General features: G+C 37.0%; 1 protein-coding gene across 2 annotated transcripts; it reads left to right on the top strand.

Annotated features, from left to right (window-relative positions):
- The first annotated feature begins 777 nt into the window (after positions 1-777).
- On the top strand, positions 778-12,146 carry mpl (MPL proto-oncogene, thrombopoietin receptor). Of its 2 annotated transcripts, XM_084011160.1 has the most exons (19): positions 778-1,046; positions 1,131-1,251; positions 1,512-1,681; positions 2,490-2,647; positions 3,840-3,984; positions 4,088-4,196; positions 4,480-4,649; positions 5,081-5,223; positions 5,752-5,911; positions 6,631-6,788; positions 8,098-8,242; positions 8,346-8,454; positions 8,733-8,902; positions 9,334-9,476; positions 9,985-10,144; positions 10,421-10,502; positions 10,622-10,709; positions 11,273-11,539; positions 11,838-12,146. In XM_084011160.1, exons 1-19 carry the CDS (start codon positions 935-937, stop codon positions 11,874-11,876), a joined length of 2,649 nt encoding a protein of 882 aa, XP_083867286.1. In that variant the 5' UTR covers positions 778-934; the 3' UTR covers positions 11,877-12,146. The 2 variants fall into 2 exon arrangements, with proteins under 2 accessions (XP_083867286.1, XP_083867285.1); XM_084011159.1 differs by having other exon boundaries at positions 780-1,046; positions 11,273-12,146.
- Positions 12,147-12,733: the final 587 nt, after the last annotated feature.

Here is a 12,733-nt window from a genome sequence, read left to right as displayed (position 1 = left end):
CACTCAGGCAGGGCTCAGCTGAGAGAGGAAGAAGATGTTTATTTCATAATAAACAGACAGGCGTTTTATGTCTGTAATGTTTGCCAAGCAGAAGGGGAAGTGGCTGAGGTGGGTCAGACTGTTGGTAATGTTGGTTTCTCCCGAACTAGTAGTTGTTCTGTTAAAGACTCAATGCTGTTGTACGGTCAGACATGCAGGGTTTTTGGACCCTGTTCTGCATTTATGGATGACTGAGTTTCTGATTTTAAAAGTCAGGTTTTTTTTTTTTTCCATTATTCTGAGGTGGTTTAAAATTAATCCTGTTGTACGCACAAGTGCAGATGTATTTACAGTTGATTTGGATAATAGCCAAGATTTTTCAAGGTGAACCCGTACGTTCACCAATGCTTTTGAGATGCAAATGACTCTCTTGAGATATATTATAATCAGGATTTTAAATTAGTAAATTATCATAAATCAATGATCAATTTAATATCTTGTTGTACAGTTTTTAAATTGTGAAGTTTTTATATCATGGAATATGTTGAAGGTAAGGCCTTGAAGGTAAGGCCTTCAACATATTCCATACAGAAACACTCAACATGATTTATTTTGTTTTCCCACGATGATATCATAAATCCTTCCTTAGTAAAAAGCATTTTAAATTCAGGAATTGTTTTTGTATCTAATTCTGAGGAGTGTTTGAGAGCAAACATACATGACATATTACCACCGTTTCAGTTAACAAACATCCTTTTGGTCCTTACTTCAACTAGACTACAGCCAAGGCAGGCTTCCTCCTCTAAGCACAACTCTCTCAGCCAACCCCTCAGCACTGATCGACCCACCGTGCCTACTCAACATCATGCACCAAAGACAACACACACAATGCGCATGTGAGGTGGTGGTTTAAGTGCCATGGTGGTTTAGCATACATGATACCTACCAATCTGCCATGGATTTGCCTTGCAGGTGGGGGATCCTCTTTATAAGCTTGTGGATTCAAATTAGTTTTTTTCCTGGGAGGCATTGCAAGGATGGAACGCTCAACCAACTGTCAAGGGAAGGTAGGGAAGAGAAGGGCACTGATCAATGTTACTTTAGTGTAATTTCAGTGAATTCATGGGATATATTTGTCATTTCTGGAGCAGATGTTTTGCTCTTAAAGGATGAGCAAGATCCTAAATGTTTCACCCGGACAGAACAGGATTTCACCTGCTTCTTTGAGACTGCAGAAAACAGAACTTATGATTTACTCTACAAGTTTGACAGGTATTTGAATATACAGTAAATCACACAAATAGTACATTTCTTCAAAATTGTCTAATATTGTTGTTGTCCACAATAATTCAGCCCAAGGTGAAACTAAATGAACCTATATTTTATTTCTCTTTACAGAATTTTCCACCTGTAAAGCACTTTGAACTGCAGTTACCTTTATGAAAAACATTTCATATATGATTTGATTTACTGTTTCATGCATACCACCCTCTCTAACATGTTTGTCATGTATTCTAACCAAACCTACCTAGAGAGAAAACATGTGAAATGTCAGTCCAGAGAACAGAAGAGGGAACTTTCCTCCACATCTGCTCATTTCCTGAGTCGGATGTTTTCTCGTTTGTGGATATACACCTTGAAGTGGTGGAGCGCAACACCAACACCAGCCTCTACAGTCGAGCTGTCTGTGTGGAGGACCACTGTAAGCAGACTGTCCTCCTCGAGAAAACGACCACATAGGTCGTGTGTCAAGCACCGAATTACGACCATATGTTACGTTTCAAAATAGCGCGCCCTCTAGCGGTCAAGTAAATATCGACACTCCGGTGTCTCAGACGATCGCCCCCCGTCAATCATCGGCAGAGACCCCCCCACACGTCGACCTAACCCTAACCTTAACCACTACTATCGTTGCGGAAGAATCTCCGCAATACGCTCCCAGAGGTCGTATTTGAGGACGTGACACACGACCTATTTGGTCGTATGAGTTGGAGGGCTTGTTGACTGTAAGACATTTCTTTTTGCAATAATTAGTGACTTATTGAAAATGTATTCCCAACTCCCCCCATTGAGGGATGCTCAGGGGTAGATAAAAGGTCACACACACACACACACACACACACACACACACACACACACACAAACACAGATTTGGTAATACATTTAACAATTCTTTAGAAAAAAGTATGCTGCAATGTGTTATCAAATTTATTTTGGGTATTTGCGCTTATTGTCAATAAAAGTAGGAAAGCCCTACATCCTCTGAATGCCCTCGGTCTATAGTTCCAAGACTGTTTAGGAACCCCACAAACAAAAATAGCACATATTTACTTCATGTGTTTGACATAAAGAGGGCTAGTCTGTAAAGGGGAGACCAACTGCATCATTCAGGAAAATAAATGCACCAATGAAGAAACGGGACCTGCAACACCAGTTCATTATTTTCACCATGGATTCTGTAATGTGAAGTCAATCCTTATTGTTTTTTTTTATCACCTTTTTGTCTCTAGTTCTCCTGGATCCCCCCTACAGTGTGTCTCTGCACCAAAATGACCAAGTAGGACAGCTGAAGGTTTCATGGCTCACAAAAGTCTCGAAATACTATAAAGACAATGTGATGTATAGGATTCGCTACTCATCCAAGGGGTTGCGAGAGAATACAAAGGAGGTAAACACACACACAAACACACACACACAATCATTTTGAGCATAAATATGTTTTTAAGTTTATATTTAATTTAAGTATACATGCCCAGCATATGAGTGATGTGCTGTGCTTTTGTCCATGCTGTCTTTTATCTATCTACAGCAAACGTATAGTATGTCACAAAAATATAATTAAATAGACATTTTATAGTTTTTCATAAAAATATACATAGTAGTATAATATGTCATAAAAAAAAGTAATGCTGAAGTATGTTCCAAAAATGTCTTTTCAAACTCATAGCACATGATGAAAAGCCCTAAAAATGTCATTACAATAATCATACTGTAGTATGTTGCACACATTTCTATAAAAAGTCATAGTGTAAAATGTTGCAAAAGCGAAGAAATGTCATTAAAATGTCATTGTACTTTATGTCATAAACTTTAAGTATGTCATTAAAAGAAGGTATAATGTAGTATGTCACAAAATGTATGGAAAAAGTAAATTACAAAACTTGTCGTATTGTATGTTAGAAAAAAATGCCATAAAAATAATGTGTTTATGTCGCAAACATGTTTTTCTAATATAATTTTCATAGCCAAAAGTCATAGTATATTATGTCATAAAAGTGATAATAAAGTCACTAAAAGTAAAGTAAAAATTATTATTATTACAAGGGTTCAATTCATTATATTTGCACAATGGAATTTAGTTTGTTAGTTTGGATGTAACAAATGGCGTAATTTATGACAAAAATATCATGATCATATTGTAATGCCATCATTAAAGGTATAGTATGCTATAAAAATCACAAAAAGTCCTGATATGTCTATAAAATAGTATAATATATTTGTAAAAGTAGTCATAAAATGTTATTGTATAATATGTCACAAATATGTGATTAAAAAAGTCAGAGAATAGTATGTGGCAAAATGTCACAAAAATATCATAGTATAGTATGTCACAAAAAACTATAAAAATGTCATAAAAAGTAATAATATAGTACATCGTGGAATTATCTTACATTATTTCCTTTTACCCAGACAAGCATGTTATAACACAAAACTTTGAAGGTTATGTTTTCTCCTGTTTGTGTATATATCCATGACCTTTCTTCACCTGTAGGCCTATTGGTAATTAAAAAAGTGAAGTGAATATTATTGTAGATTTTATGATATTATTCATTGAATGTTGATGTTTGTGAATTCTACAGGAAACAGAGGGCAACATACTGGACTCTCTTGTACCGGGGGAGGAGGTCCAGGTCCAGGTCACTGTCAGATGTGGATTAGATCCCAATACGGGACACTGGAGCGGCTGGTCGCACCCTGTGAGAGCCATGGTTCCCCAAAGTGCAGGTGAGTGTGAATGTGGTGAAGTGTGTCATTATCCATAACGCAGCATATCGTCCTGTGACCTCGGTCACAATACTTGAATTGGAAATGTTCTCTTCTTTTTCAGATGATATTTCACTCACATGCTACACGTCTGACCTGCAAAATATCACCTGTCAGTGGGATGGGAGCAGATATGAGGAAGTGTATACACTTTTATACAAGCTGGACCTCAGGTGCATGACTTACTTCATTCCAGTGATTGATTAAAGGCTTCCCATCATGCTATGCTAACGTTAAACTGACTTTAAGTTGAATACCGGATTGTTTTTGTTTACATCCTTCACAGTAAACACTAGACACATGGCATTTATTTGTGCAACATAGGTAAAATGTTGCAAACTAATACAATAGATATAAATATGTTAAATAAATAAATACCCATATAAAATAAGCTTAGAAACCGTTAAAACTGACATTCACCTTGTTTGTCTGTGATTTGATGTGTTGATATTACAGCAAAGCTTCGGGCTGGACAGAATGGACCGAGTGTCTCGCTGACAGGGACTTGACCCAACTGTGTCGTTTCCATGGAGACGAGTCCAGAAGACTCAGAGTCAAACTCAGCAGCAGTTCAGCTCCACTCAGCAGAACCTTCTTTGCTCAAGAGTTCACTGTCAACAAGAGCAGTGAGGGATTTGTGTTCCTTCTTTCCTTGTGCCTTTTGGATCTGGATTTGTAAATTGAAAAAATTGTTGCTATTTCAGTGTGTAGCCGAATACATACACCCTTTCCTCTGCATGAATTAAACCCAGAATTCAAAATCAGATTTGCTCAAACATGTTTTTCACAGCAATATTCAGCAAACCTTTTCAGTGACTCACTTTGTTATGAATATGGCATTCTTAGAAAGATTTCTCACCTAGACAGCTATAGGGGAGATCAAGGTAGCTACACTACTTGCAGCAGAGTGTATTCCTCCCTTACTGTAGTACCAAGCTTGTAATAATTGCCACATCGCTCTTTACCTACAGTATTAACCTCTTTCCCATCACACCTGAAAGTGTGATTCCGTGGCTTTGACTACTGACAAATGATGTTTGCTTTTTTTTGTTCTTAGTTAAAACGTCCCCACCGTGTCATCTGAAGGGATCTATGGTGAAATACAAGTTGTGCTTGAAATGGGAAGCTCCTCTTCTGTCTCTGTCGGCTCACCTGCAGTATGAAGTCAGCTACCAGATCAGAGGGGTAGACGGGTGGATGGTAAGATGTCACATATGGCCTTGTTGCATTCCCTACAAATACTTTGTAGTACACCATACATATTGCCCACATTTTTTTTTTAATAGTATAGTTAAAGTTATATAACTAGAATTGTATTTACAAATATCTGTATTCATTATTATTAATTATTATTATTCTGATTGCAAGTTTTTGTTCACCTAGGCTGTAAGTGTATGCTACAGGAGAGTATCACTCCTGGCAGTGTTATTCTTGATATTACCACTAGGTGGCACCAAAGAGTGAAATATTACATCTTAAGGGACAGATTGAAAGTAAAAAATCAGCAAGGTGATTTATGATAATAGTACTGCTGGACAAATTATTTAGCAAAAACATGAGGATCTTCAAATATGCAGATACGTGTGGAAGTGGGATTTTCTCCAGGGAATGGAAAACAATTTAAAGTCAGTATTGAGGTATATTTAAAGAGAAATGCAAAACTGCAAAAGGTGTATGACATTTAATGTTCTTACCATTGAATTTCAAAATCAACCTTTCTGTCCCCAGACGGCGTCTTTAAAGGGCTCTGAGACCGGCACGTGTCTAGAGGTCCCACCAGGTAGCCAGTACAGCGTCAGGGTCAGAGCTAAACCCAATGGGTCTATTTACTCAGGCCTCTGGAGTGATTGGTCCGATGAACTTACTGGTAACACCCCCACTGATGTAGGTAAGGTCCCACTGAGACTCATCTCAGTGTCTAATACACATATTTATTTATTTTGTAATCCCCATAGTTTTGTGTAAAATAAGTCTTAATCTGTTAATTTGTAAGTACGTCAACAAGCAGTTTATTCAAATGTACTTGTGGGATAACAATTGTAGCTAGTGTGTAGAATGCACTGCTATGCTGTGATATATTAAAATATTAACATTATAAACATATGAAATTATGTTCTTTGTTACTCAGACAAAATAAAACCATCCAAACCTTAATGCAGAATAAATAACCTTTTACAGGCTCATTGCTCGTGTTTTGTATCCCTGTCTTGTTGCTGATCATTGCCATCATCATCATCTCCCTGTTTTCCATGTACCTCCCCTGAATTTCCCCTGAAAAAAGTATGCTGCAATGTGTTATCAAATTTATTTTGGGTATTTGCGCTTATTGTCAATAAAAGTAGGAAAGCCCTACATCCTCTGAATGCCCTCGGTCTATAGTTCCAAGACTGTTTAGGAACCCCACAAACAAAAATAGCACATATTTACTTCATGTGTTTGACATAAAGAGGGCTAGTCTGTAAAGGGGAGACCAACTGCATCATTCAGGAAAATAAATGCACCAATGAAGAAACGGGACCTGCAACACCAGTTCATTATTTTCACCATGGATTCTGTAATGTGAAGTCAATCCTTATTGTTGTTTTTTTATCACCTTTTTGTCTCTAGTTCTCCTGGATCCCCCCTACAGTGTGTCTCTGCACCAAAATGGCCAAGTAGGACAGCTGAAGGTTTCATGGCTCACAAAAGTCTCGAAATACTGCAAAGACAATGTGATGTATAGGATTCGCTACTCATCCAAGGGGCTGCGAGAGAATACAAAGGAGGTAAACACACACACACACACACACAATCATTTTGAGCATAAATATGTTTTTAAGTTTATATTTAATTTAAGTATACATGCCCAGCATATGAGTGATGTGCTGTGCTTTTGTCCATACTGTCTTTTATCTATCTACAGCAAACGTATAGTATGTCACAAAAATATAATTAAATAGACATTTTATAGTTTTTCATAAAAATATACATAGTAGTATAATATGTCATAAAAAAAGTAATGCTGAAGTATGTTCCAAAAATGTCTTTTCAAACTCATAGCACATGATGAAAAGCCCTAAAAATGTCATTACAATAATCATACTGTAGTATGTTGCACACATTTCTATAAAAAGTCATAGTGTAGAATGTTGCAAAAGCGAAGAAATGTCATTAAAATGTCATTGTACTTTATGTCATAAACTTTAAGTATGTCATTAAAAGAAGGTATAATGTAGTATGTCACAAAATGTATGGAAAAAGTAAATTACAAAACTTGTCGTATTGTATGTTAGAAAAAAATGCCATAAAAATAATGTGTTTATGTCGCAAACATGTTTTTCTAATATCATTTTCATAGCCAAAAGTCGTAGTATATTATGTCATAAAAGTGATAATAAAGTCACTAAAAGTAAAGTAAAAATTAATATTATTACAAGGGTTCAATTCATTATATTTGCACAATGGAATTTAGTTTGTTAGTTTGGATGTAACAAATGGCGTAATTTATGACAAAAATATCATGATCATTTTGTAATGCCATCATTAAAGGTATAGTATGCTATAAAAATCACAAAAAGTCCTGATATGTCTATAAAATAGTACAATATATTTGTAAAAGTAGTCATAAAATGTTATTGTATAATATGTCACAAATATGTGATTAAAAAAGTCAGAGAATAGTATGTGGCAAAATGTCACAAAAATATCATAGTATAGTATGTCACAAAAAACTATAAAAATGTCATAAAAAGTAATAATATAGTACATCGTGGAATTATCTTACATTTGTAATTTAAAAAGTCACAGCATAGTATATCTGATGGATCTGATAATGATTTACTGCGGGTTTTAATGTGCCAGCTGGTCTGTTATCGTACTGATTCATTAATAAATCAAACAGTGATGTTTATTTCCTTTTACCCAGACAAGCATGTTATAACACAAAACTTTGAAGGTTATGTTTTCTCCTGTTTGTGTATATATCCATGACCTTCCTTCACCTGTAGGCCTATTGGTAATTAAAAAAGTGAAGTGAATATGATTGTAGATTTTATGATATTATTCATTGAATGTTGGTGTTTGTGAATTCTACAGGAAACAGAGGGCAACATACTGGACTCTCTTGTACCGGGGGAGGAGGTCCAGGTCCAGGTCACTGTCAGATGTGGATTAGATCCCAATACGGGACACTGGAGCGGCTGGTCGCACCCTGTGAGAGCCATGGTTCCCCAAAGTGCAGGTGAGTGTGAATGTGGTGAAGTGTGTCATTATCCATAACGCAGCATATCATCCTGTGACCTCGGTCACAATACTTGAATTGGAAATGTTCTCTTCTTTTTCAGATGATATTTCACTCACATGCTACACGTCTGACCTGCAAAATATCACCTGTCAGTGGGATGGGAGCAGATATGAGGAAGTGTATACACTTTTATACAAGCTGGGCCTCAGGTGCATGACTTACTTCATTCCAGTGATTGATTAAAGGCTTCCCATTATGCTATGCTAACATTAAACTGACTTTTAGTTGAATACCGGATTGTTTTTGTTTACATCCTTCACAGTAAACACTAGACACATGGCATTCATTTGTGCAACATAGGTAACATGTTGCAAACTAATACAATAAATATAAATATGTTAAATAAAAAATACCAATATAGAATAAGCTTAGAAACTGTTAAAATTGACATTCACCTTGTTTGTGATTTGATGTGTTGATATTACAGCAAAGCTTCGGGCTGGACAGAATGGACCGAGTGTCTCGCTGACAGGGACTTGACCCAACTGTGTCGTTTCCATGGAGACGAGTCCAGAAGACTCAGAGTCAAACTCAGCAGCAGTTCAGCGCCACTCAGCAGAACCTTCTTTGCTAAAGAGTTCACTGTCAACAAGAACAGTGAGGGATTTGTGTTCCTTCTTTCCTTGTGCCTTTTGGATCTGGATTTGTAAATTGAAAAAATTGTTGCTATTTCAGTGTGTAGCCGAATACATACACCCTTTCCTCTGCATGAATTTAACCCAGAATTTAAAATCAGATTTGCTCAAACATGTATTTCACAGCAATATTCAGCAAACCTTTTCAGTGACTCACTTTGTTATGAATATGGCATTCTTAGAAAGATTTCTCACCTAGACAGCTATAGGGGAGATCAAGGTAGCTACACTACTTGCAGCAGAGTGTATTCCTCCCTTACTGTAGTACCAAGCTTGTAATAATTGCCACATCGCTCTTTACCTACAGTATTAACCTCTTTCCCATCACACCTGAAAGTGTGATTCCGTGGCTTTGACTACTGCCAAACGATGTTTGCTTTTTTTTGTTCTTAGTTAAAACGTCCCCACCGTGTCATCTGAAGGGATCTATGGTGAAATACAAGTTGTGCTTGAAATGGGAAGCTCCTCTTCTGTCTCTGTCGGCTCACCTGCAGTATGAAGTCAGCTACCAGATCAGAGGGGTAGACGGGTGGATGGTAAGATGTCACGTATGGCCTTTTTGCATTCCCTACAAATACCTTGTTGTACAACCATACATATTGACCACATTTACTATTTTTAATAGTATAGTTAAAGTTATATAACTAGAATTGTATGTACACATATCTGTATTCATTATTATTAATAATTATTATTCTGATTACAAGGCTACAGGAGAGTATCACTCCTGGCAGTGTTATACTCTATATTACCACTAGGTGGCACCAAAAAGTGAAATATTACATCTTAAGGGACAAATTGAAAGTAAAAAAATCAGCAAGGTGATTTATGATAATGGTACAATGCTGGATGTTGCAAGACAAATTATTTTGCAAAAACATGAGGATCTGCAAATATGCAGATACGTGTGGAAGTGGGATTTTCAAACAAATGCATTTAAAGTCAGTATTGAGATATAGTTAAACAGAAATGCAAAACTGCAAAAGGTGTATGATATTTAATGTTCTTACCACTGAATTTCAAAATCAACCTTTCTGTCCCCAGACGGCGTTTTTAAAGGGCTCTGAGACCGGCACGTGTCTAGAGGTCCCATCAGGTAGCCAGTACAGCGTCAGGGTCAGAGCTAAACCCAATGGGTCTATTTACTCAGGCCTCTGGAGTGATTGGTCCGATGAACTTACTGGTAACACCCCCACTGATATAGGTAAGGTCCCACTGAGATCAAATACACATATTATTAATTTAGTAATCCCCATTGGTTTGTATAAAATAAGTCTTAATCTGTTCATTTGTAAGAACGTCAACAAGCAGTTTATTCAAATGTACTTGTGGCTTAACAATTGTAGCTAGTGTGTAAAATGCACTGTTATGCTGTGATATATTAAAATATTAACATTATAAACATATGAAATTAAGTTCTTTGTTACTCAGACAAAATAAAACCATCCAAACCTTAATGCAGAATGAATAACTTTTACAGGCTCATTGCTCGTGTTTTGTATCCCTGTCTTGTTGCTGATCATTGCCATCATCATCATCTCCCTGTTTTACATGTACCTCAGGTAGGACTGTTTTCCAACTCGTTCAGTTTAATGATAAATCCCAACAAAAATACCAATTATTTCAATGACTTTCGACCATGAAGGTTATTTTCATGTCTGTTGTTTTGTGTGATTTATAGTAAACTCAAGCTGTATTTTTGGCCACCGGTGCCCGACCTTGACAAAGTCCTACAAGGTTTTCTGACAGAGATCAACGGGCCAAAATGGGTAAATTATTTAACTGCAGAATGTATTATAATACATGATACATGCACCAACACATCACAATGATGACAGTGTTTTGTTTGTTTGTTTTCTTTGTCCCAGTGGAAAAGTAGACTTGGACTATGACTAATTTAACGTAATATATGCTATCCAAGTGTACATTTTATGATATAGATGCTATTTATAAATGTGTAGATTCAGACATCAAATAGGTCAAACACAAGTAGATAACTATAAAGTGAGAGCGCCAAACAAGTGCTCGAGATCAACAGAGTGCGAGCAATCAGGAAGTAAGCATTGACAGAAGGGCAGGCCGTCCAATTATTTTCTCCAGCCCGACTTTTTTGATTGGACAGGGGTTTTACATTCCTGCCACAGCCACAGATGACATTTTAGATTTTTTTTTATATCAGAGCATTTAATGTATTGATGGCTATCGGTATTTTTGCGAGGATTTCAAGTAATATAACAAAAAGTGTTTCTGAATAGAATCACCTACTCAACCTTTAAATGTGCGTCAGTGCTCCGAGGTGTTAACAGTCAACCACTTTGTGCTCACACTTCAGAACCCTCCGGTAACGGCAAAGCAGTGCTCTGACGAAACCGCTTCATCCGTGGTGGAGATAATGTCTGAGGATGAGGTCTCAGGATCCGAGGGATTGACCCAGCTCCTGTCACCAGAGAGACACTCCTGCAGCGGAGGGGAGACGGATGGTGTCCCGGGGACGGACGTCTTTCCAGACTATGTGACTCTGAACAAAGACAGTGTCATTCTTTGCCCAAAGCGGAACAAATATGTCCACAAGGAGGCCGGAGAGAAAGAAGGCCCGGAGGTGAGTTATGAGCACTTCCAAACATGTCACAGTTCCTGCACTGATGGCTCCGTCTGCATCCTGCCCGGCTCAGGCAGTGACTTTCTCAACCAGTCCTACTTGCCTCTGGCTGAGGCTGCAGACGGACTTGACAACAAGATCACTGTTGCAAGGGGCCCTGGCAACCTGTATACTAATTTCCCCTGTAGCTAAACGTGCAGTATACAAAAACCCAACAAAGGTGTGCTACCATGTATTCAGAGTATAAAAAGGGTTTGTTTTAATCATGGCATCCTCTCTCTCCCTCTCATTATTTCAGTCTCTGTGGACAAATCAACTTTTGAAAACAAGAATATAACATTGATATGAAAGCTGTTAATGGTATTAAAGCATATAATCTAATATTACTTTTATATCAGTAATTGTATATATGGTTTCCTCCACATCAGGGCTGTTTATCTACACTGCTGTCTTGTTATGTCCACCAGAGGGAGCAGTAGATCACAAGCTACTTTGCAAGACAAAACTATGGCTTTGGTGGTAAAGAGATGGTATTGTATTATAGTTTAGAATACAGTGTACAAATAAGAAAAAGAAAATTAAACAACATTTGAGAGGAATATATATATATTAAAAAGCTAAATTCCAATAGTATTTGTCATAATATGAGACTTTTGACTATTTCATAGAGTGTCAGTTTGACTTTGTGCTTGTTTTATCATTCAAGTGTAACTTCCGCTCAAATTCAAGTGAATTTTGTATATTTTATTACTGTTTCAAATGATATGTATCAAGAAAAACCACTATATTGTTTCCAAGTTGCAATTATATGTTGTTATGTACTCTTTGGCTTTGAGTTCATTATGCATAACATTAGAACTTTTGTATTTCTGGCAATAAACTTTGAAAAGTGTTTTATTCCCCCAGTACTCATTCTGTCAAACATATGGACAACCATGGATACCTCATGTATCATAGGAGACTCGAGTATTTTTAATGGACTTCTTTAAGCAGGTTGCTGGGCAGCAGCCTTTCTTGTCTCCAACCAAACAGTAGATCTACTGCTGGATACGAACTTCATCTTAGTGTATCTTACGTTTCTGGTGTCACTAGATGGTAGCAGAGCTCAATGAGCAGAAATTGTTCGACAAAGGGAGTCTCTAACAAAGTCACAAAAGCTAGTTATACAGTTAGATTTGGGTTCAGGTTTGTGTT

Source organism: Eutrigla gurnardus (genome assembly GCF_963514095.1).
Source record: "Eutrigla gurnardus genome assembly, chromosome: 6".
In the NCBI taxonomy this organism is placed as follows: Eukaryota; Metazoa; Chordata; class Actinopteri; order Perciformes; family Triglidae; genus Eutrigla; species Eutrigla gurnardus.
Note: the sequence above shows the minus strand (reverse complement) of the source record. Positions and strands in the feature narration are given on the sequence as shown.